This window comes from Acipenser ruthenus, chromosome 6 (genome assembly GCF_902713425.1).
Source record: "Acipenser ruthenus chromosome 6, fAciRut3.2 maternal haplotype, whole genome shotgun sequence".
Lineage (NCBI taxonomy): Eukaryota > Metazoa > Chordata > Actinopteri > Acipenseriformes > Acipenseridae > Acipenser > Acipenser ruthenus.
The window spans coordinates 64,656,970-64,683,459 of NC_081194.1; the positions used below are offsets into that span (position 1 = coordinate 64,656,970).

The 26,490-nt window shown below is 39.0% G+C and overlaps 2 protein-coding genes across 7 annotated transcripts in view; one reads left to right on the forward strand and one right to left on the reverse strand.

The window, feature by feature from the left end:
- The window catches only part of cep162 (centrosomal protein 162), a 57,336-nt gene extending 50,204 nt beyond the window's left edge, over positions 1–7,132 (reverse strand). Inside the window, exons 1-3 of one of the 6 annotated variants that reach the window (XM_059025663.1) lie at positions 6,983–7,132; positions 5,643–5,745; positions 4,947–5,100 (exon numbers count right to left, since the gene is read on the reverse strand). In XM_059025663.1, coding sequence (XP_058881646.1) covers positions 4,947–5,100; positions 5,643–5,702 — 214 coding nt within the window. In that variant the 5' untranslated portion in view covers positions 5,703–5,745; positions 6,983–7,132. Of the gene's footprint in view, positions 1–4,614; positions 4,699–4,946; positions 5,101–5,642; positions 5,746–6,982 lie in introns of those variants that run through there. The other 5 variants (XM_059025662.1, XM_059025661.1, XM_059025664.1 and 2 more) reach the window with 5 other exon arrangements.
- Positions 7,133–15,478: 8,346 nt separating this feature from the next.
- LOC117410402 (beta/gamma crystallin domain-containing protein 1-like) overlaps positions 15,479–26,490 on the forward strand; it is an 88,196-nt gene continuing 77,184 nt past the window's right edge. Inside the window, exon 1 of the mRNA XM_034016909.3 lies at positions 15,479–16,079. Coding sequence (XP_033872800.3) covers positions 15,820–16,079 — 260 coding nt within the window. The 5' untranslated portion in view covers positions 15,479–15,819. The remainder of the gene's footprint in view (positions 16,080–26,490) is intronic.

The window sequence follows — 26,490 nt, forward strand, 5'->3', positions numbered from 1 at the left end:
ACTGGATAGTTTGTACTGCATGCATGTAACATATCAAATGAAAAGCCACGAAATTTCCTTTCAAATTATGTAAGTTGCAACAGGATCAGACATACTATGTGGTAGAGATGAGAATATAGGAAAAAAAATACTTTTTTCCAAAATAATCATGTTTGGTCACTGCTATATATACCATTGAACCTCAATATGAAATGAACATGGAGGTAAGATGAGTTTCTAAGCTTTCCAACGATACCACCCCTTTCAGTCTAGCTGCTACAATGACGAAGCAATAAGCTCAAAATGAAACCTAAGCTGTGAACTCTGTCACAAGATGAGAGGCTTAACCTCAGGCGACCGTAGTTACGGCTAGGTGTACCGCATACACACACTGAATACGTCTTTGGAAAGCCTCGAGTCTATACTTTTAAACAAGTCAGGTAGGTAGATGGCTTTTACGGTGCCTGAGTAATATGTGCGTAACCTTCAGTGTGCTGGCGACCGAAAATGAATGAGGTTGAGTTTTAAGAGTTAAAGCGAAATTTACCGCTTGCAGAACAACACCTAGATAGACATAATATCGTCTTTTTTTCAAAACTGTTTACTTACTGCAGTGTACGGCGTTTCTATAATGCTTAAAGATAGCGGCCAAGAATCACGTATGAGAGAATAAAGTCTCGCGGCACTTAAAATATCCAGCACTGCACTACTTTTATTTATTTATTTACTTTAACCAGAATTGGGCATTCTAAATTGGGTGAAAAATACAGTAGCTTGGTGTCTTAAAATATCTCTGTGGGATTTTCCCGCACTGAAAGTTGCAGATATGCGGGAGCAACTTGGAAAATTCCCGATTCCCACGCTGAAATTCAAAGCCCTGACTTGGTATGACAAATTACATGCTAGATTCCAATAACATAATTTAAAATAAAACATAGAGTTTTACCTACTGCTACATGACTTTTTCTAGACGGATAATATTTCCTTCCAAAAGGTTGCATAGTCTTTGTTGTCTAGGTTGAATATATGTATATTCACCACGAAAACAAGAAGACACTAGAGGGCAGAGTTATACTTTCAACCACTGGAAAAGTGTACCTGTACACATCACCCATTCCATTTTTCCAATAGCCTGACACCTTTGTTCATACCAAATGAAAGTCTGTTATTTATCAAATTCCAGTTTGCATCATGGTAGTTTCAGCATCAGGTAAGCAAGTTTCCTTTTCCTGAGGCCTTTTTGTCATTTTCTCATTGTATTTTAAAGTCATGCAGGTAGCAACAGTTACTCATCTGCAAGATCTGCTGTAGCTCAGGGAAGCAAAAGAAAAATAGTCTACAGTGTTGATATTTTCTACATGAAAGATCCTACCATGTAACCTCCTTTATGTAAACAAATATTTTTTCATCACAATACAATTGTAACTATATTCTGTTTTTCTCATCATTGGTCAATGTGGGATTTAATATATCTACCTTAAGTAACTGCTCGAGACATGCGTCTCACTAAATTTACAAAGCGTGCCTCCCTACCAGTTGCATCACCAGTTTCTAAAATGCCTATTTTCAGAATATATGCATCTTAGACAAAGTGCATTCAGAAAGCACAAACAGTGAACGAAAGTGGATGGAATAACAACAACTGCAAGATTTAAGAATAATTGAATGTCAATAAGAAGGATGCTGCTGACAAAAAACATGAATTAATCACCAAGCCTTTTTCAGACGACTGCTGCTAGCTCAGCATGCAATATAACACTTAACACTGTGCTCATTTATATTATCCAGTGAACAATGAATCTGGGCTGTAATACTGCAGTGGCATTAACTGTATGGAGATCAACTAGGAATTTGGTTTTAAATAGTTTACACAGTACACTTCCTGAGTTTTTTTTTTATATATATATATATATAAAAGAAGTCTACAAACCATTTAAAAAGTACTTTGGAAAAAGTGAGATTACATTAAGTTACAAATCACTGTACAGCCACATTCCCTGTAAAGGCCTATAAAATAAGACAGTACACCAGGGGTGCATTCAATAGGCAGAGCGTTACGTGCTGCTTTATATTGAACAACCTGCACACCGAGAGAGCTTCGTAAAGTTAGCTAACATTCTGAGGAGCTACTCGGTGGACGTTTCAAAATGGCGGAGGTATAATACCAGTGCGGCGACTGTGGTGTAATTTCCCCACGTATTGGACTTTTTTGACAAACATATCTGTATGCATTCTTTTTCGTAAAAAAAAAAAAAATATGATAGTTTATTTAAATTAACAGCATAATTATTTGACTATTTTTCCTTTTAAACAAAGTGAATCTGAAGCATTCGAAATGCTCTGCTTGTTATTGTTTGTTCGGTCGGCCTTACATTAAGGAATATTTTCTTAACAGCATTTAAAAAGAAAAATAATGGACGAATAGCAAAGTGTTAAATGTGAGCTATACGTAATGCTTTTTTTAAATTTATATATATATAAAAACTTTAAACACTTTTTTTTTTTTTATCGTGGCAGAAAGAGGACGTTAGAATAAGAGAAATTTACTAAAAATTAGGTACTTTTGCAGTGTTACATTTCTATCTAACCAAGAGCACATTATAAACAAAATTATATATATACTATAAGACTTAAAGCATATTGGAGAGAAAAAACAAACAAACTTCAATTGTAAGACTGCAGAGGAACAGAAAAGGCAGATGCAGGAGCTCATGGAAATGCAGAAGGTTGCAAAACAAAGAAACTAACTGCTAAAGTAATTCACAGATGTATTCAAAGAATCGTTGAAGAAATAATTTCTTTGGAAATGTTTAATTTTTTATTTTATTTGCTGTATAAAAATGTTACTGGGTTGAATAATTGTTGAAAAAATAAATTTTATTTTTGAAAAGTTTTTTTTTTTTTTTTTTTTATTATTTTGCTGTACAACACTTACATATAATAGAAACATTAAATTGCAAGAGTAAACTGCACTGTAGCCACCTGTAAATAAAGCATGTAATATGCAACAATCACAGTACTGAGGAACAATGCTCGCAACGTAGTGTCAACATCGCCGGTGCGATGAATTTTGTTTAGAATTAAAAAAAAACATTGACTCATATTTTAAATTACGTATTTAACATTTAATCATAATGTGATTTCATTCTTTTTCTTTTCATTAAGAATCAAAAAAGTGTGACTAAGGTCGTCTCAACTGCCTCTCATTTAATTCGGAAAGCTGCTTATTTGGCATATTTATCCTTCTCGAAAAAGTGGCACCGACTGTATTGAAAATTATACTGTTTTTGGATGGTACAATAGTATTGAAACAGCACAGCTTGTGCATTGAAATACTTTATTGGTTTTGGGTTAATTTCCTGTTTATCAAATTAGAATGTGCAGCGATTTGATTTAGAAGATGGTCTGAATATATTTAAAATGTGATCTAACTTTTTTTATTATTATTATTCCTATGGCCCACTATATAGACTGTCTTCCATTGTAAAACGATTTTCAGCGTGTTACAACTGCTGGTGAACAAATGTATTTGTTATAATTGAATTATATTGAAATTTCAAAACACATAATGGCTGGTTAACAAATGGCATGTCACACCAGCTTCAATTTTGCTGCCAATTCTGCCAGAAGATTTTGAATCACTGTGGATCCCATTGTAAGTTATGCTTAAAAACAGATGCACAGTTTGTACAAGATGCACTATATAAAGGCATATGTGGAATCATAGCAGTGCAGATACTATTAGTTATACATGCATGTTGTTGGTACAGTATGCTTGAAAAAAGAAGCCTACCTCTTTAAACTTATTGTAATGTCCTAAAACTTTTGAAATGCAGCTTCACAAACTTTCATGAATGTGGAATGACATCTATTATTTTAGCTACTAATTACTTTCAGTTCATTAATTACAGTAACAGAAGTGTTATTAAAACTCAATTAACTTCACTGTTAATAAATGCAACTTGTAGGAATTGTTGTTCTTGGATCTTGTGTGACTCCCTGTGGTCAAAAGGTACAACTACAAACTGAGCACCTGAAAACTGATATTTATGAAAAATCTTTCTTTATCTTAAGCCAATACTTCTGTATGCATGCTTAATAAATGTACCACACAAACTGGTCCACCACCACCTCTATTGCAGGATTTACAATTGTAATCTGACTGCATATTACCAATTCTAATCCAAGTTATTCATGGCATGCCAATGCCAGCCAATTGGATTACTTTTGTTTAGTTATTCTATTGCTAAAGTTTTCCATTCTGATATCTTCAGGGATAACACAGGTGAGGTTTGTTAACCCCTAGCATCTTTTTTGAAGACAATTTAGTAGTCCACAATAAATAGTCAGCACTTTAGAACTGATTTACCAAGTGGGTCTTGTCTGAAATTATCATATAATGAAATATTGGTCAACACTGATCATCATAGAACATGTGTTATATTAAGATTAAATATTCCTATGCTCATATTTATTTTGTGAAACAGCATGAACCAGTTTTAAAATCAAAGGCACAAGCACGGATTTGTCAAAATTCAAGTACATATTATCCTGTGTACAAGTGTCATCTCCAAAGCGATTTACAGACTAGGGGGTTAACTATGCATCAACAACAACTGCTGCAGAGTTACTTACAACAGGACCTTGGTTTTACATCTCATCCGAAGGATAGCATAATTCAAATAGTTGCAGATTTCAAGTTAGTTATAACATTTTATATGTAACTTGACTTCTGCAGCTTTTTAGGAGCTGAGAACAATTAAAAGGTCTAATTAAGCAAATTAGTAGTTCATTTAAGGGCTTAGTTAAGTAATTGAGAGCTCAGTTGGAATGAAAACCAGAAGACACATGGGGTCCCCAGGACCAGGGTTGGGAAGCCCTGCATTAAGGCATGTTGGCATTTAACATGGATTCTGATTCTGCACGTCCATTCTGTTTTCATGGTGACTCAACTGACATTAACTTACCTTTTCCAGAGGAATCATCATCGTCATGATCATCATTGTTCCACCATGGTTTGGAGTCTTTCTTCTTGATTTGTTTCTTTTCGGCGTCTCCCAGTGTATCCAAGATGCTTGACCTTGTTGCATTTCCAAAGTCGATGGAATCATCAGAGACAGACTGAAACATTTAAAATAAAAAATAAAAAAGTTGTTGTTGCTGTTTTTAAACAAAAACCAACAAATGGTGTGATTAAATCAACTGAACTTTAGGGAGCCATTACTTCAGAGTAATAAGATTACTACTGCATAGCAGTTTCACCCACACCAGGTTTTACTACGAGCTTGATTAACCACAGTGTATAGGTAACAAGCTCAGGTGTGTCTTATTACACTCATAGTAAAATCAGGAATGGATCAAACTGCTATGCAATGGGAGTCTTACAGTATTTCCACCCGTTATATATTAGCTAAGTTATGTTTCCCTACACAAAATAATAATGTATACATTATATTATACATCGGAAAAAGGTTGTAAACTACCACACTCATTAAAGTTGTGTCCTAAAATGTACTCCTATTAGCCTGAACATTTCTTGAGCCAACTATGACTTTTTTACTCAATGTCATTTATTGTAATTAAAAATTCAGTTACTAGTACAAACAGCTGCATAATGATGCCCTGAAGCAGGAGCTCCAATCAAACATTACAGTTTAGCCTACCTCCTTTAGGAATTGCTCAAATTGTTCATCTAACTCTTCTCTTGTTAGCCGACGAGACATATTTCCAGGAAGGTTCCAGCCTTAAGAATCTTGCGCATAAAGTCTTAAATCACATGGGAATGGACAAAATTGAATTACACATTTTTTGAACATTTAAAAAAAAAAAAAAACTACTGTAACGTAAACTTGCCATGTCATCGTACAGTATATTATACTGTATAACTACCAGCTTCTTTATAAAAAGCTTACCAATGTATACCTATTATTTTGCATCAAAACTAAATGTAATTTATTATACAACACTTTGTCTTATAGGTTTAACGGTCCAACAAAATATGCACCTAAAATTGATTTAAACAGACTGCCCTAAACATCGGTAAACGTAAGGTGTATAATTTAAAATAAAATGTGTACTTAAAGCTTGGGACTTATGAACCACAGGAAGCAAGGTAAAAATCACAATGTGCACGTGTAAAAGTTAATGTTACACAATGAGTACAAGGACTCACTGTGTTGTAAGCCTAAGTGCTTGAATGGCAAATCGCGAGCTTTATTTTCCTTTTATTTAAAGTGGTGAAAAATGGATTTTTGTGTAAAGACCTTGATAAATGTTGCCTTTTCTTTTAAATTTACAAGTATTAATTACAATCACTATCTGTGCACCCAAACTGACACAGACTAGCACAGTACATTATAATGTTAAATTGCCGTTAGTTTGTTGACCACTACTATTATATTATAAACTTTAACGTGCAATGTTAATATATTGATAATGTTGACATTTTTAAAAAAAATCCTCTGTATGTAGTGGACGCCTGTAATCAATGTACCTCAGCTGTCTGCGGTGTGAATTAGTTTGTAAAATGAAAACAGTACACATTTTGCAGTACTCAGAGTAGTACTTTGGATATGCACTGTACACGACACTTTTTGGCCGTTTATTGGGGTGCACAGGATTCCAGTTTAACAAACCGTAACATCCTAACTAACTGCCATTGCCTATCGGTCTGTATCTCTCCCCCTCCCAAAGACGTATTGCAAACTTTGACTTTGAGAAAGGCAACTACAGTTACATCCCCAATTAACCCAGAATCTTATCCAAATCCCTAATAAGATAAACACACCACAACAAAAAACGCTTAACACAAGAGTTACAAAAAATTCACTCCCTAGTCTCACTCACTACTACCAGTGAAGCTGCCAATGCGGTTCTCGCCCAGAGCCTTCCGTTCCTGTTGTGTTAGTTAATATTATTATCCCCTAAAATAATTTCATCGTTAACCCGCTACAAATAAAACACACATTTGTAAATACAGTACTAAGACCACAGGCAGTTCTACCTCTCTGTAAACATACTCCCTTCCCGCGGTGTAAAGCGGCAATTTGCTATAGGCCAAACAGCCGACTGTCTCTGTATACAAAAATAATCAATTGACAGAAAGACAAAACAACCAACCACGGTTCTAATCACCAAACAGAAAAACTCTTCTTGACCTATCAGGTCCACACATGGGCGGAACATTATAAACAACAGTCTTCCCCAAGTATCGTGAGATTTCACACGATGGTACAGTACTACGATAAAACGTTTTAAATCTGAATAAGCATTTTATAGTTTCATTCCAGATATGTCAAGTCTTACGCATTGGGCGTGAGACTCGCGCATTACCATGCTATCTCACGCTCACATGCATTCCTAATATTATTTCACGCATTTTGAGTAAATGTTTGTGTGTCAATTAATTGCAGTTAAATCAGTGATTAACAACAACGTTGAATAAGACGTTAATGTTTGTAACTTGGGTCAATGTCAAATCCGGTTTGTCTGTATAAGGTACCCGTAGCCCATTTTGAGTAAATATATGAAGATTTAAAATTATTTATCTCAGGGGCTGCAAGAGACAACAGTATATCCGGGGCCTCAGGCACGGGACTTCCCGCATGGAAAGCCGCTTTCAAAGCTTGTGTACTGTTGTAACCATGGAGACTACCAGTGTTCTGTACTTGATTGCAAGTTAGCGGGTAATATGAGCAATAATATACAAACCAAATAATATTTGTACTGTAAAGTGTTTTTTAAAAAAAAAACGATGATCACTATGACAAGGTGATATGCAAAATAAACATATTGTTATATGGATAAAACAGTTTTCTTTTTTGTTAGGTTTATATAGGTTATTAACTCTGGTCCTCAGGGAATCTCTAATCATCCAGGTTTTTGTTACAATAATTGTTTTTATTCATATCCATTGGCTTGTATTGCAGAATTCTCACTTGCCCTAGATGTATGAATTAGGACATATAAGTGTTTCATATGCAATATTAAGCAGTGTACATTTTAAAACAAACTATTAAGTGCTGGTTGGAAAACCTGAACTATTGGATGTCGCCAAGGACCAAAGATGAGAGTCCCTGTCTTAAGCAATGACCTAACACCACACCTGGAAAGTCAATCTTTGACCTTGAATCTCTCTCTTTGGGGCTGTAAATCTCACTCTAAGGTTAGCCAACCCTTGACATCTCTATCATTCATATCTTCCATACTGCTTCATTCACTTTTGAGTTTGAAGTAAATTGCAGATAAAGCCACACATTCAGTAAGTACAGTTCTGTTTACTGCCACAGGGCTCGGTCTCTATAGCAACAACTGAACATTTGTTGAGATCTGCACTTTTGGTTGGTTAGCAGTGTAGTGCTATGGGTGGACAGGGACTCAGCATGGACCCCTCACTTTTTGAGCAGGGAGAGCACCTCTTGTGTACTTCACGTATACAATGTATAACTGTTTTGCTCCTATTTATATATGGAGATAGATATACCTGTGTATAACCCTTACAAATAAGCAAAGAACACAATAGTCGTAAGAAACCCTTGAGAGATAAATAATGTCAATGTTTGAATATAGTGTGCCTGGTCTGGAACAACAAGGCCCAGATATTCAAAGCGATGCACAATCCCCTCGCAAAAATTAGTGCTTTTGCACAAAAATTTGTGCTTTTGCACAAAAACTGACATTTTCCAACATGGCGCAAAACAGTTGAGCAAAGTTGGAAAATAGCAGTTTTTTGCTCATTTCACAAAAGTGTTGTGCCTCGCAAAACCACCTGCGCATTCAATACCAATATTGCAGAAATGCGCGTGAATGTGCAGAATTGGAATACTACACGACAATGTAATGTAATAGAAACATTCTGTGCATTGCAACCCTGTCACGCTTATCATTCAATTTTCATTCAGATTTGGCCTTCGGAGCAATTCAAATATTTTTGTGCTTAAGCATATGAAATTTGCGCACATGCACACATTTGAATCTAATGTTTATCATTATCATTGGCATTAACATGGCTAATAAGCTAAATATTTAAAGGGCCATCACAGATTCTGCTGAATTCAAATAGATGTATCTATGCTATGCTGTTTGCTGGGAAGTTAGTTTATGATTTCTCTACTTCTGGCTCCAAAATTTTGACAGGTGTCACACAAATATGAGTACATGTTACCTATTCTAATTCATTTACATTTTTTGACTTTCTTGTTTTCTGTTACTGTACCGTCCGTTGTTTTTTTTTTTTCTTTCTAAATATTAGCCGTAATCCAGTTTATCAAACCGCTATTGCTCCGTGTCTGGACTCATCTGATGTGTTTTTTGTAAGAATTCTAAGTCGCCCTGGATAAGGGCGTCTGTTATAAGAAAATACATACATACATTAACAACAACAACAACAAACAACAACAATTAATACAATTAATATTAAAACATAAGCCCGATATACGCTTTTGTACAGAGGTATCGGAGCTATGCTTTAGTGCAGGTCTCGGGTTCGCGCCCGCCCTCTGCCAGGGTGTGGATTGCCTCGTCCTGTGTGATGCGCCTGCCTGCGTTAACCATGGTTGCTACAATATTATTATCCAACTGGAATCATCTGTTTTTTATTGCCTGACAAACCTGGGAGGCAATTAATTCAATTTAAATAAAACGGACTAAACGGGCAGTGGAATAAGAAAGGAACACCTTTCGTGCATTTTACATTCAAAACGGCGACAAAATTTACCAATACAGTAATCAGTAGCCTAGCCTACTACTATATAAGCAGTGTCTTTGACAAATCTATGTGAATGCAAGGTAAGGAGGTGCAAACTGTTGCTTGATCGATCTAGGGCTGATATACTGCTGTATATGTCTATTAAAGTAAAGCTTTCCTGCATTATACAGGTAGTTGTTTATTATCTGCCGGTTCTGTATATGTTACATACTGACGGTATGCACTATGATACCCTGCTGTACTCTTGATTCTGTGTTGGGAGTTCCCATTCAATTCGAAGATGACTGCCAAAACAATAATTTTGGGATATGCCTGCTTGTCAGGTATTTACTGATCATTTTATACCAAAGCTGCCGATAGGCCCCTGAAGGCTTGCGGCCTCAGACCCACCCATTTGTACAACACCAGCTGCAATACTGGTGCAACTGCACCTCAGACTCCTGGGTGCTCACCACCGTACACACCGGTTACGCACTGCAATTCCACTCGGGACCTCCTCCCTTTTGAGGGATCACGGTCACATCTGTGAACGACCCTTTCCAGGTCTTGGCTCTCAAACAAGAAGTAGAAACACTACTTCTAAAGCAAGCCATCTGTCTTGTAGAACACACCTCTCAAAGAAAGGGGTTCTACAACATTTTCTACCTGTGCTCCGCAACAAACTGCTGCGAGGTCAGCCCTGGGAGATCCCGCTGACCGTGGATCTCCTCAGTCAGACGAAAGGCAACCTCTGGGTCTGGCCCCTGAACTGGACCATCTGTCCGCTTTAGGGCTCTCAGACATAGTAGTCAGTACACTGCACAATGCTAGGGCTTCTTCCACAAGAGCGTTGTACGCCTACAAGTGGACATATTTTCAAAATTGGTGCATGGCCAGAAGCCATGATCCCATTTATTGCCCTATAGCAATTATTTAACAGTTTCTGCAAGATCTGCTAGAGGCAGGTAGATCCCCCTCTACATTGAAAGGGTACCTAGCAGCCATATCTGCATGCCACGTCCCCATTGACTCAGTATCCCTGGGCGCTCATATACTGGCTCCTAGAAAGGACGTCCTCCCTGAATGGAGTCTAGACGTGGTACTGGAGGCTGTCACTAAGGCCCCGTTTGAGCCCATACATTTCATAGAGCTGAAGTATCTCTCTATGAAGACAGCCGTTCTATTAGCTATCACCTCCACTAAGTGGGTCAGTGAGCTACAGGCACTGTCAGTGCACAGTTCCTGTATGCGTATTTGGGACAATGGAAACAGGGTATCGTTGAACATGAACCCTGCTTTCCTCATTAAGGTGATTACAGATTTTCACTTGAATCAGTCAGTGGAACTAGAGGCTTTCCATCCCCCTCCCTTTGCGCAGGAGACGGATAGGAGATTAAATTCTCTCTGCCCAGGTCTGGCATTGAGATGCTATGTGGATAGAATGACAGCGCTGCGTCAGTCTGACCAGCTCTTCGTCTGTCATGGTGAACGGACCCGAGGTCAAGCCCTCTCGAAGCAGTGATGCTCCCACTGGATTGTGGACACAGTTTCGACTGCTTTTACTAATGCCGGCCTGCCCCCACCTGGGAGGGTGGCCACGCACACTACCAAAGGTGTGGCTATGTCATGGGCCCTCTTTGGAGGTGCCTCGTTGACCGATATTTGTACCCTGGCTAGCTGGGCTACTCCGCATACATTTACCTGGTTCTACTGACTTAATGTCGTAGATCCCTCTATGCCTTCAATAGCCACCAGGGTCCTTGGGGTTGCAAGCTCACACCACCAACACTAGATGGCGATAGTGAGATTTCCCTTATATGCTGTCCGCTCATTCTCCCTCGCGTCAGCTTTGGTATACTTTGGTATTGTTTTGGCGGTCATCTTGAATTGAAAGGGAACGATAGGTTACGGATGTAACCCCGGTTCCCTGAAAGAGAAGATGGCCGCCAACCTTGCGAGGTCACATTTGCGGGTTCAATGCAAAAGAGACTGAAGTCTCCGTGCAGTGACTATTTATTACCTCAGGAGGCGGGACCGAGGATGTCACTTCACGGAAGGGCCTATCGACAGCTTTGATATAAAATGCTCAGTAAATACCTGACAAGCAGGCATATCCCAAAAGTATTGTTTTGGTGGTCATCTTCTCTTTCATTTTCGCTAAACTAAACTAAAATGTATGCGTACAGCACAGTGAAACTTGTCAAATTTCCCTTTTTTGCATCCTGTTCCCTTAGTCCCGCCTCTTCTCACTCTCTGTTGGCTTCCATCCTCCCCAGTTCTTCTAAAGCTGAAAAGAAAAAGACTACAAAAAAAAGAAAAAGAAACTGCAATAAGTATACTGTCAAATTGTCTATGTAAATTTTAAAATTATTATTTTTGTAAAGTGCATGTTCTGTTTTCTGTTAATGGGATCATGAATTGGCAGCTTCTGAAAAAAAAATAGCAGCTGCAACACAGAAATCTATTACACCTTCGTAAAATGTGTTTATGGCTCTTGGTGGCAGTACAGACAAACTGATGTACTGCTTGGTTGTGAAACCATGTTTTGGTATTTTGAAGGGTTCTCTACATTTATACTCACCATTGCAGAAGATACAAGGGATTCTGATTTTATTAACCTGCTGAGCAATTTCTTAAAGAATTCTGTGAGAGCTGGAATTACTTTTTGGATAATGCTCTGTTCTTGCTGAAAGAATGTGTTCAGTTGCAGGGGCAAGGTACAGTTTCTTAATATATTATCTTATGATCACTAACTGTAGCAGAGAGCATTCCTTCTCTCTTCTAAAAAGAGTCAAAAATGCCCTCCTATTTCAGGCTATCAAACCACAATAATTAAAAATCAACCCCCTCTCTACTGACTAGATGAGCTTATATACACCCTCTAAGCTCATCCAAGTGAGTAGGGAGTACTTATTTCAAAATATTTGAAAGTATGTTAAATATTTTATTTTACATACTTTACCTATAAACAAAATAAGTACATTATAATGGCAGTTAGATTTTCATTTCTGGTTACTAATATTATTTATAATATAGGTATTTTCACATATAACAAAAATGAACCCGGCAAATGTTAGGAGTCATGGTTTTTAGTGAGGGTTGGTATTACCAACTCTCTCACAGTCATCTACGAAAATGACAGGAAAATGACAGTATTGCAAAGACTGAGAGAGAAATTACAAAAGAAGAGAAAATCAAATGCATTTGTTTTTTTTTGTTGTTTTTTTTTTTACTGGTTCTTACTGCAATTACTCAAATAATGAGTTATCTTTATTTTGTGTTAAGCTGCTTTCACCTCAGTTCAGGAGTTGCTCATCGGTTCTAATGGCCTGCCATGGATATATGTAACAAAGGCTGGATAAACCAAAGTAATTACAAAAAAACATGGTCTCAAGTGGGCTCAATCTCTGATAATTGTCACAACACACATTACGGAATGTCCCTGAACCCAAATAGCTTGTAATTAGGCCTTGTGGCAAGGAGAGAATGAATCTGAACTGTAAATCTCCTTCCCAACCACAGGAGGCGCTGCGTAAGGGGAACAATACTCTCTTTACAGGATGTGCTGAACTTCAACCCCGGAGCGAACTGGAACTGGAAATCTTGGTGAATCCCATCTTTGCAATCAGCACTGTTGTATCCGCTGATTGGGTACGTGGCGACATGCTGATTGTGTGGGTGGGATTTAGTAGTATATTAGGGGTGCAGCGATGGTAATTCTGCCCTTTTATGTTGGAACCTGTTTGGTGCAAAACAACGCCATGTTTTCGTTTGTTTCAGGATACTAGCACTGCAAGACAAAGCGAGGACTGGAATGGAGACTTCCACTCAGCACTTTCACCAGCACCTTTGCCACCACACTACGAACCTGCACAGCACATCACAGTGGAACATGGAGCACTACCGCTTGAATTGCACTTTCATCACTTTCAACTGTTATTGAACGCTTTTATCACTGTATTAAACCACTGTTGGTTAAAATGGAAAATACCTCTATGTGATGTTACTTCCCCACTATTCACCAACCGTGACAGGTCTATACAATGTTCATATTTAATACAAGTTGATCTATTGTGAACCCTTTATGTTTAAAAAAAAAATGGAAAAAAAAAAGTTTTTGAGTAAGTGAGACAGATAGAAATGGACTAGGTTAAGACAACGATTAGGCAACTTGTACTGTACCTCAAACAAGATGAGCAGGAATACCTTGTTAATTCAGCAGCCTGGGGGGTTCTGTTCTATGATCGTGTGGGTTGCCAAACTCAGAGGCATTGTTTTGCAAGACAAGGAGTATATAAATAGGGATTAAATGTATAAACAAATGTAAAGTACACAATTAGCAGGCTTTCTTGGTAGCAGGTTGCATTAAGCCCATCTGAGACACATGACTTGAACTGAACTTGCCAACAGGAAGCAAGTTTTTATGATCAAAGTACAAGGGGTGCTTATGTCTACAGGGGATTATTGTAGATATTCGAGTAATGTATTCTTGGTTAAAGGCCCTTATTAGTGCTAAATAAAGAAAGCCTTGTGCTCGAAATAATCTCCTTGTGTTACACAATACATGTAACTCAGAGAAGGATGGTGTTCCAGTTTGTTTTTTATTTATCTTTACTAGGAACAAATCATTTTAAATAATGTTTAAAATACATCAGCTGATTTTTAACTGTGACAAATGTTTCAAATGGCAAACTAGCATATCATCGAAAAAAAATGTTCTTAAAATACAAACTAGCCTATACAAGCAAAGGTACAATATTTTAGAAACGTTTAGTTTTCACTATTACACTTTTTAAAACTGCTACAGAAGTTGAATGGGGATAATTACATTGTAGCTGGTATTGGCAGCACTAATATTTGGCAGTGATGTATTAATTCTATCATGAGAAACATTTTATAATAGGATGCAGATAACTTGTTTGTTGGGGTGCTGTAAGAGTTTGATTGTGTAGGAATGGGTGGAAAGCTGCAGAATTTACCCTCAGAGCACAACCTCTGCACCAGCAATAAAAGCCTGCTGTAGAAAGTCCTCGGGTTGCGAGGATATATGTATTCTAAGACCACCAATAGGCATGGAGAAAATACATTAAACAAAGGGAAAAAACATCATTATCTTTTACCAGCCCCTATAATTGTGCAAAATATTATGAACATATTCAATCTCTTAACTTTAACTCAATCATAGTATCTAGCAGTAATAAGACTTATTTTTTTAACAAAAAATAAGTATTTTTTTTGTTAAATTAAAATGTTCTAGTATTTTTTATATTTTGTAAGGAGGGCAAAAAATAACATTTACGAGAATTATATAATATAAATGGACAACTTCTTAACTGCCTATTTGTCTCATAAATAATAATAATATTGTGTCCATACCCAAAACAGCATATATTTTCCACTCTACAAAGTTGTAAGTCCTTTGCTCTTTGTTTATATCTCTTCCCTTTACTATTAAAATTAATTAAATGAAAGTAATTTAAAATGCATGATGGGGTTACAGTGTTCACACCCAATGTGCATTCCCAGTCTCCATATGCAAGATACATTTCAAGCAAGCCAAATTATCTTCTTGCTACACTATTGGTAAAGCTCACCTTATAAAAAATGTTTTGTTTGTTCTTAAGATTGTTTTCCATGTGATATTAGATTAATTAGGTATGTATCTGTACATACCATCATACCCACAAAAGGTATGTTATATAATTATTTCAATTTGAACCTGCTGTAAGGGTCAGTGGTACTTAACCTGAAGTCAGCTGTCTGCTCTTTGTGATGAGTAGCGTGCCTATAGTGAGAGTCGAATTACAGCTGCGCCAGTGCAATGTAGACGTCGGTTGGCACTGCAAGCAAACTGTCAAATGGACCCGGAAGACTTAGGTGTATATATTTTAAAATAAATAATCATTGTTTTAGAATGCTTACTCTTTCCTATGCTTTTCTTTTTTTACACGGCTAAGAGGGCTGTACAAGTGCCGTACCTACACATCTTCTCAACTTAAGTAGCTTAAGTTACAGTCCTACCTGCTTTTCTAGTTTGAAGATGATTTGACCAGTAGGATATTGCTGCAAACTTTAGTTGACGTGGTCTACTTTTGTATTATTATCGTTGTTTGTTTTGTTGTGGTTGATTCTTCCTTCTTTGGACTGTGATTACGATGAATAAGAAAGGAGGCTCCAAGTTTAAGAAAATTTTCTACAAGAGCAAATCATCAGAAAGCCAACCGGACAGTGGGGGTAAACTTTTAAAAAAACGTCCAAGTCGTCCTGGGGATGCAGAACCCAAGAGTCCAAATGGTGCGAAAAAGAAAACATTTGGTTCGTGGCGCAAGAAGAAAAATCCAAACGAACCATCTTCACCTGTGGGTACAGGACCGGATTTTACAGATGAGACGGAGGACCTCGACAGTAGAAACATGTAATTATTACTTTCTTTGTGTTACCTTTGCGTATCGTTTGTATCGGATTGCCATTGATACGCTCGTTTGTTCACCGCTTAGGTGTAGATGTTTTAGGTTTTTCAGGAATTTTGGTAGTTATTATTAGCACTTGGTAAAATAATAATAATGATAATAATCATCATAATAAACTTCTAATAAGCAAGTAAACCCACTTGAATTATTTAAAACGCAGTGAAGGTTAATGTTACTAAATAGATGGACATTTTAAGTGTGTTTTATATAAACTCGGACAGTAGCGTACGTACTGTGGTAGCCTACAGTGTTTTTTATTTGAATAGGAAACTTAAGTTGAAGTAGCCTATCATCTCTACTTAATGTGGTGAAGTTACTTAAGAATATTGCTTTCTACATATTGACTGTTATATAAGCAAAAAACAAACACACTTTAATGAACATTTACCTTTTATGAAAGGAACTGTCATGTAATTTTGGTCTTATTTCTACATTAGTTTATTTTATTGATTTATGTTTTTTATACATGTATTACAATAGTAATACACAGTCCTACAGTAGCTGGAAATAAAGCCTTTTTGTCCTATTGACTATCCTGATTGATGTGATCTAATATAATTCTTGGCCAGGCTTGTTATTTAAATTCTGAACACTATGACAGCTGTTTAAGAGATTATATATATATATATATATATATATATATATATATATATATATATTGTGAGCGAGCTTGCCACTCACTCGTGTTCGTGCCCCTTTAAGAACTGCGACCCAGGACAGAGAAATGGAGGTTTAAAGCGCGGCTGCGCTATTTTTATTAAACAGAAACAAAATAAACACAAAACAAAAACCTAACTTTTGGAGCGCTTACTAAACAGGTACTTTCCCTGGCTAACTTGCAGGACGGCTAAGCCGTTTACCTGGCACCACAGAACACACACGCTAACACAGCACTTACTTTTTTGACTGCTCAGAAGCAGAGCACCTCATCTGCCTCCTTCTACTCAGCAGCCTTCAGCAGACTGACTGCTCCTCTTAAATACCCTGCACCTGGCTCTAATTTACAATAGCTACCAGGTGCAGGGGATAATTAATAATAAAACAATTAACAAAACTAATTAACTAAATACAAAAAGGTGCCATTTTTCCTTCAGGGAGGTTTTAACCCCCTCCCTGCTGTCTCACACAACACACTGCCTTACAATATATATATATATATATATAGTTGAGAATTTGAAATGTGAAGATACCAGAATCATTCCTTTTTAATGACAATAGGGTCTATTCAATTGGTCTAAACATTGGATCCAGATCTTGCCACTGTTTAAATTATTAACATAGGGCTCTTTGTATATTACTGCAAATCAAACAACAGTGCATGTAACTGGTTGTAAAAAAAAATCATAGATTGCCAGGAAGCGTCCTACTTTAATTACTTAAACGTTGGAATTTAGACCATTACTGCTTAGATCAATTGAGTAGACTCCAGTATGTTTAGTTTAAAAATACATGTTGGTTGTAGCATTATGATTGGTCACCCATCCATAAGTTGTTCAACTCCATGATATTGAAAGTTCTATAGAAATAGACAACAAATAATGAACACTATCAAATGCAGCCAGCTACATCGGCTTCGTTACATAATGACAAACTAGACTCATTGCAAGTTGTATTGTTCCCCACAGGGAATGAATATCCAAATCAATATGGATTTAGTTGCGGTGCCCTTCAGTTTTTAGCTAGAGCAACTGTAGAGTCCTGTCCATGCAATAGTGATGAAACTTGGCATGGTATGGTGTGAATTCTGAACTTTCAGCTGCTCATTGACCAGCCAATCTGATTGCAACCCATTAAATAGAGCATAATCAATAAATACACTATGTAACACAATTTTTGTTCCTGGGTAGTAAGTGTTATTTCCTAATTGCTTATGCCTCAAAAGTATAGAAAATGGCTATTATTCCCCACAAACTTTGCTTTTGTGACCAGACAGTGATATTTTGAAATGTACCTATTTCCAGTGAGAAAACGGGCGAATTTGTGTCTTTTCGTTCACATAAAGTCAGAAAAAAACAACATATGAATCCAAATTAACATGTATTTATACTAAAGTAATACAAAAATGACTACAAAAGATTTAGAAGTGAGTAGTTTTTCGAGATTTACGATTATACTGTAAATCACTTTCACGAATCAGCCCCCAAATGTAGTCTCCCATCATGTTCTCGTTATACTGTCCTTGGTAGCGGCATTCAAAGTCCAGTATATCCTGGTGGAAGCGCTCGCCTTGCTCCTCCGAGTACGCTCCCATGTTCTCCTTGAATTTATCAAGATGAGCATCAAGGATATGGACTTTGAGGGACATCCTACAGCCCATTGTGCCGTAGTTCTTCACCAGAGTCTCAACCAGCTCCACATAGTTTTCGGCCTTGTGATTGCCCAGGAAGCCCCGAACCACTGCGACAAAGCTGTTCCAAGCCGCTTTCTCCTTACTAGTGAGCTTCTTGGGGAATTCATTGCACTCCAGGATCTCCTTTATCTGTGGTCCGACGAAGACACCGGCTTTGACCTTTGCCTCAGACAGCTTAGGGAAGAAGTCTTGAAGGTACTTGAAGGCTGCCGACTCCTTATCTAGAGCTCTGACAAATTGTTTCATACGGCCCAATTTGATGTGCAGTGGTGGCATCAGCACCTTCCGGGGGTCCACCAGTGGCTCCCACTTGACGTTGTTCCTCCCCACAGAGAACTCGGTCCGCTGTGGCCAGTCCTGCCTGTGGTAGTGCGCCTTGATGTCCCTGCTGTCCCAAAGGCAAAGATAGCAGGGAAACTTGGTAAAAACCACCTTGGAGACCCATCAGGAATGCCACCATTTTGAAGTGCACGGTGCTCGGTACACAAGGCTACAGCACTAGTGGTGAGCGCACTGCGTTCTCACTTTTAATCAGTGGGTGAGCGCAGTGCAAACGGTGTTCAGTGCACAGCCCATGCACAACACCAGACCCATGTCAGGCAAGTCAGGGTTCCACCCCTGCACGGTCTGCAATGCGAATATCCCACAAGAGAATAAACATACCCTCTGTGCACGGTGCTTGGGCGTCCAACATGCCACCTTCTCCCTCGGGAGGGACGTGGCCTGCAGCATCTGTGCGGCTTTTCAGCCCCGGGTGAAGGAAGCTAGGTTGGAGAGGGCCACGAAGGCGAACTCCGCATCCTCTATGGCCGTACTGTCGGCGGCTCTTGGAGCCCCAGAGCCCCTCCTCCATGACCTGTCCCAGGACCCCCTGCTGGACATCCCCGATGTGCAGGCCTCTTTTAGTCGCTCCCCATCTCTGCAGACGAGAAGGGTGAAATGTTCCAGGCAAGCGAGGGACATTATGGACCTCAAAGCCCAGGTGGCCCAGGTCCTGGAGCTCTTGGCCAAACAGGCACCTGCAGCCCAGGCCGCAGTCCAGGCTCCATTGCAAACCCAATTGCCATAACCCCCTCCCCCAGTTTAGTTCAGGATGGATGGGAAGAGGTGTCCCAGCTGGCGCAAGAGGACATGCTTTCTATAGCGGCCTCTGGGGAGGGGGCCTCCTTCTCCTTTGACATGCAGGTAGGCGAACCCCATGATGGTCAACATGACTGGTGGCGTATGTTGGTAGGTCAACTTCCACTTTGAAGGTGTATTTAGCCGCTATCTCTGCTTGCCATGCCCCTGTGGCAAGCAGAGATTTTAGGGTCTCCAGGTGCGCATTTCTTGGCTACCCGTTTTCTTAAAGGCGCTCGGCGCTCGCAAATTGACTGTTCTCCCAAAAAAGGAGGATTTGTTCTCCCTGAATTGAGCCTTAATATTGTACTGGAGGCTCTCACAAAGGCCCCGTTTGAGCCCATGCATAGAGTTGAAGTACCTGTCTATGAAGACAGCCTTCCTCGAGGCTATCACCTCCGCTAAGCGGGTCAGTGAGCTGCAGGCGCTGTCTGTGCGCAGCTTCTGCATGCGTATTGGGAAGATGGCAGCAGGGTGTCTCTGCGCACCAACTCTGCTTTCCTCCCCAAGGTGAGCACAGCCTTCCACATTAATCAGTCTGTGGAACTGGAGTCCTTCTATCCACCTCTGTTTGCTTCAACGGAGGATGAGAGATTGAATTTCCTCTGCCCAGTGAGGGCATCGAGATGCTACTTGCATAGAGCAAAAGCTCTGCGTCAATCTGACCAGATCTTCGTCTGTCATGGGACATGGATCCTAGAACAGCCCCTCTCTAAGCAGTGTCTGTCACATTGGATTGTGTCTCGACTGCGTATAATGGTGCTGGCTTGCCCCCACCTGGTAGGGTAGCCACACACGCCATTAGAGGGTTGGCTACATCTTGGGCCATCTTCAGAGGGGCCGTGATGTCTGATATTTGTACTGCGGCTAGCTGGGCTACGCCACATACCTTCTCCAGGTTCTACTGCCTTAATGTGGTAAACCCTGCCCTGCCTTCTTTAGGCACGAGGGTCCTTGAGGATGTAATTTCAAACCGCTAACTCCTGGGTTAGGCAGTGCTAGTGCGACCCTCATATGCTGCCATTCCTTCTCCCTCGCGACGGCTCTGGTATACATTATCCCACACGTAATGTCATTAGTGGTCATCTTCGAATTGAACGGGAACGTTAGGTTACTTACCGTAACCCTGGTACCCTGAAAGAGAAGACGATTACCAACCGCGAGGTCGCATCGGTCGCCCTCACGGGTTCGATGGAAAAAGAGAAATGGCTTCCTTAGGATGACAGTTTTATTCCCTTGGTGGGCGGGACCGAGTGCATCATCCCAGGAAGGTGCCTATCGGCAGCTCTGGGCTCAGCGATATTTACCCAATGGGCAGACATATCCCATACGTAATGTTGGTGGTCGTCTTCTCTTTCAGGGAAACAGGGTTACGGTAAGTAACCTAACGTTTTGAGATTTGTTTTTATTTTTTGTTTGTTCCTGTGTTACTGGGTCAATAAATCTTCCTTGGGGGAGATTCTTTTTTCTAGCAGTGCAGAATAACTTGGAGCAAGGTCGTTTTTCCTAGTAATGTCTTTGAAAAACTGACAATTATTTAGGGTCACTGTTGATTTTTGAGGAAATATAAATATCAAAACATAAAACAATGACTGGACAAGGCATTTTTGGTACAGACTCCAAGTAAAATCACTGGTCTGAATACGGTCTGATCCCAACTGGTTTGAATTTGCAGGTTTAAATCGTTTAAATGTAAGATGATCAGATGATTCAAAAATATTGTTTCACTCCTCCCTGCTGGATTCTTTGATTATTCTCATAAGATGGACAGCCACATTTTTTATCAAAAATCTTAGATAGCATTGCTGTAAAAAACAAAGTGATAGTATTAACTAAACAGGATTTGTTTTTTGAAATACAGGATATAGGGGAGGCGAGAAAGCGAAAGTGTGGCTTGTGTTACACAGGTTTTCAGGTTAGACCAGGCCTCTGCCTTTAGGGTGTTATCATCGGACTCATTTTCGTAGTCTTTTAAAAGTAGCATATAGTGTGTTTACACTTACAACGTTCTCCCCCCAGAACTTTATTTACCATATACTAACAACGCGTCACGGTTCTATCAATAATACAATAAAAAAAATTATTTCATAAATGGAAAGATTTCCTTCTTGGTGCGAATATAGTCCTTTGTTTAAAAGTAAAGTGCTTTTGGACATAGAGCTAGTGCTTGTACATTTATACACATCTAGGATTACCAGATTTTCAGAGTGAAAAACTGAGACGTTTTTTTTCTTCAATTCGCTGACACCGCAGCAACTCCGAAGCCATTAAAATAACAGTATATAATTATAATTTAAAAATAAACATTTGGGTGTCTTTATTGCAGATCATAACAACTCATTCTTTTTTTATTCTAATTGAATCAAAACATATTAAATGTACAAAAACATTAGAAAAAAAATGATCACGTGTAAAACACATAATCAGAATTACTAAACGCATAATGCATAAGATTGTTTATTTTATTCTGAATGGCACAAACACAATCTAATAAATTACTCTGTTGTTAACTTGCTGAGCACACTGATACTGTTTTATAATTTTTAAAAAATATTAATACAAAAAACCCTGACGATTTAACAATTTTACTGTTTCTGACCTGGACAGAAAATGAAGGCTGAAAACTGGGGCAATCCCCTGTTTTTGTAGGATGTGATAACCCTTTTCATATCACGGCACTTATGATGATACACGTAGCTGAAAAATATAGCTTACACATTTAAAATGGTTAAACTTACACAAGCCTGTATTCGTCCATGAGGGAAACCTTTCATTTTCTTAGTGACTTTACTGTAATGATTTGTTTAATTCTAGAGAGAGCTTCCCACAAAACCGAACATTTCCTAATATTGATAGGTTACGTACAATCACAGGTTACATTTCAAGATATGTGTAAAAAATAATATTTCTGACAGTAAAATTCCGTGACAACTAGACTTGTTTCACATTCATCCCACATGAATTATTAAAAGTCTTTTAACATTATAGCACAAATATAAAAGCCGCTGTTTGTATTTTGGAATCCACTGCCCCTGTCAAAGATATTTTTTTGGTTCTGTTGGAGTAACAATCCAAACAACCTGTTGATGTTGTCTGTGCCTGTTTGATGCTGAAAATAGAGGCATTGCCTACAAGTGTATGTAGCAAACATGAGCCATCTCAGGGACCGCTGCATTCACAATAGACCAAAAAATAGACCAAAGCTATTGCAGAGCCCCCCTCTGGAGCAGACCACCTTTTGGCTGGACCTGGGCTGAACATGGGACTTTTATGCCTCAGAGTCGCCTTAAAAGTGACTAGTGTAAACGAGGTACGAGTGTATCATGTAATAAGTTTCACAATTGTAATTTGGGAGCCTGTGACAGAAAGACAGTGATTCTTGATGGTAAATCTCCCTCCCGACCTGTGAGGACGCTAAGCAGCGAGAACAGAGTTATTTGGACGGGCTGGTCTGACAGTTCTTTCCCAGGGTTGGGAAGTCAGTCAGTCTGGATGAAGGCGAAACAATGTTGCAAGAAAGCATTGACCCAGAAGGTAAATGATGTGGCAGTCGCAGATTGGAGAGGCGGTTGCACTCGTTTACCAAGGGGTCATGTGTGACAGCATAAAAAGGGGATGGAGAATCGTAATCTGTTCCTTCGTTTTGGTGACTGTATTGAGACCGGAAGGACCAGTGTTATTGTATCGTGAGTGTTTTGTTTTGTTTGTCTAACTGTTTGTTTGTTAGATGGGTAAACACGTTCTGGAGCTGTCTCCAGAGGCCAGCACCCACCCGGAACAACACTGCACGAAAAAGCACACTGTATTGTATATTCACTACGAGCACTACTGCACTCACTATAGGACTGGTGACGTGTATGTTTTGTTTGTGTGTGTCTATTTTTGGGTGTTGTTATTTGGGATTGCCCTGTGCATTATTTATACAGAGCAGTACCAAGCATTGGATACTGCCTGTATTTCATTATAGTTTCTGTTGGTCAGTTTCGACCGTTGGATTAAAAATAAAAACCATCATATCACCAGAACTGTGTTTGTCATTGTTTGAAGCCCTGCATCACGTCTACACCTGCACACTATAAACTATAGGAGGCTGTGTGGTCCAGTGGTTAAAGTAAAGGGCTTGTAACCAGGAGGTCCCCGGTTCAAATCCCACCTCAGCCACTGACTCACTGTGTGACCCTGAGCAAGTCACTTAACCTCCTTGTGCTCCGTCTTTCGGGTGAGATGTAATTGTAAGTGACTCTGCAGCTGATGCATAGTTCACACACTCTAGTCTCTGTAAGTCGCCTTGGATAAAGGCGTCTGCTAAATAAACAAATAATAATAATAATAATAACTTTGCCACAGAGCCCCTTGAACAAAAAGTATTGGGACACCCTCTGGGCAGTTCATAGAGTAGACTGTATGCAGACCCTTATTGTCTAGTTTTTTTTTAAGTATTTGTTTCTTGACTTTTAGAACTAGAATTGGCCCCATAATGGTGTTTGCGATGTGCACCACACTTGTCACCAAGTACACTTCTGACATTCCGATCAACAGCATCACATGAACCAGTCGTTGGGACTGACAGTGTGCCCTACTCTGTAGGCATGTACCACAGATCTGTGTCTGCCAGTGCTCTCCTGAGTGACAGAGCCTTGACACAGGTCAGCATGAAAGCAGACAGAACAAAGAAACATCTAAAATAATAACAGGTTGCTAAAAGATTTGTATGTGTGTCGTATCTGCGCTGTCTGTCACTAACTCCTCAGCCATCTCCATGGTAGCAGAAGATATTTCACCTTGTCCATTTTTACCAGCCAGCTAGTCTTCGAAACTTCTATTGTAACATTAGGTTGCAGCTGCCCTTCCTCTGTCAGTACCTGTTGACGCTCAACTGCTAGTGCCCGAGGCTGCTGCTTGAAAGCAAACAATCAGAGGAGTACATTTGATATTTTCCATTTGAGTTTCACATTGTGGTTGCAGATTTACGACCCGATGTCTATGTATTTAAAAATAAAATGTGTTGATTAAATGAGTCTTGAGGTTGCAGTTCTTCATTTCATTGATATTACAGAACAACAAGAACATGTGCTGTTACTAAAGGACCTCAGTTATTGTTAGTAATATTGTAGTTACTATACACCTCTTTAAAAGTTATAAAAGGTTTACACTTCAGTCCTCAGTTAAGCAAATATACAGTTTAATTGATTAACGAAACTATCTGAAAAATTTGGGGGCCATTTTGTATACGCTGAGACAACTCTTTAGCCTTTTATATATAGAAGGCCATTTTGGTTAAAAACTCCATGGAATGGAATGGCCTATTTTTAACAGAGGTTCGCCTTTCACTGCAAATGGTCACCTGTTGCAGAACCAAACCATTCATGTGTCAACATGTTTGGGCCCCCAGCTCTAAAATCTAATTTATTTCACAGGTAGTTATTTTCAAAAGGCTCAGTGAAGTTATTTCAGCTCATTTTTTGAGGCATATGTAGACATGATGAATCAAGTGCCCTGAGGAAAAACGTCTTATATGCTATTATTTGTAGACATTTGAAATATTCTGGGGTTTTGCCCTTTCCTAGCATGACAGCCATTGCAGTCTCCTTGGACTCGAGAGTGCAAAGCAGTTTAAACTTGCCATTGTTCGCTATAACCTCTTGACTATTTCAAGTTATTTACCTTTTAGATGACAAATGTATGGACGAATTCCTGGACAGATTGACCAATTCATGAATTGACAAACAAATTGACAAATTAATGGCTGGATAGTTTTATTATTATTATTATTATTATTTATTTATTAGCAGACACCCTTATCCAGGGCGTCAACTTAAGTCTCCGATTAATTTCATGAATCTTCCTCTCCTTTCTCAAATGCCCAAACCGCTGCATTGAAATAATCCATTCCCAACATAGGTGGCTTGTTGCTAGGGAGCCGGCGTCACTGCACTGTGACTTTTGCTAGTGCATTGCTTAAAAAAACTCTTCAACACGTAGATATTTAATTTGCTTTGTGTTATTGTGCAATGCGTGTGTATATGATAACAGTACGATATTAATGCTTTGTTTTTAATGGTCCTGTATATTTTAGTTTGATGTGCAGTATAAAATAAAACAAACAGTAATTCTAAGTGAAATTGTTTATGTATAGGGCAGTGTGGCAAAGTGGTGAGTGAATACAGGTGTGTGCAGCGCAGAGCGGATACAAAACAGACAGGATTTCCAGGTGCAAGGATATTTATTGATTTATTAACAATGTCCAGAGCCTTATGGCAAACACCTGTAAATAATAATCATGGAGTGATATAGCGGCGTGTATCACTCGGTAATTGTAATCCCCGGGTTTGACTCGTAACCAAAAGTCCAGTTTCATACACCAACACAAAACACAAGCACAGTTTTTAGTGACAGTGAATAGGTGCTAGTGGTGTAATACAGTTCTCTGTGAATGCAGTGGTGGAAGTGATGTCCGGGTTGAGGCTGGCTTTCGCTACAGCTCTGGATCGTGTTATGGGTAGTCTAGTTTAAAACAAACAGACAGGTATAACAAATACTAATACACACAAGACTCACGGTTTTCAAGACTGTAATACGGACCATGTAGGTTGCATCTAACCATTTACCAAGGAACAGATCACTTGCACTACGACCCCTATATATACCCTCCCTCATGACCCCTAGGTTAACGAGCTCATCCGCTCCTCCAATCCACGGATGCCACGCCATTTCCCTTCCAGGTCATTGTTTGGGTACCGTAGTTCGACCCCATTTCTAGATGACCGACTTTCACCTAACCCAAGGAATAAATTGTCATGGTATTTAGTTTAGGGTACTCTGTTCCTTGTACACAGGACTGAGAAGAACCGAGCATGGTTTTATTTTTCTTAAATACATGTTCGGCC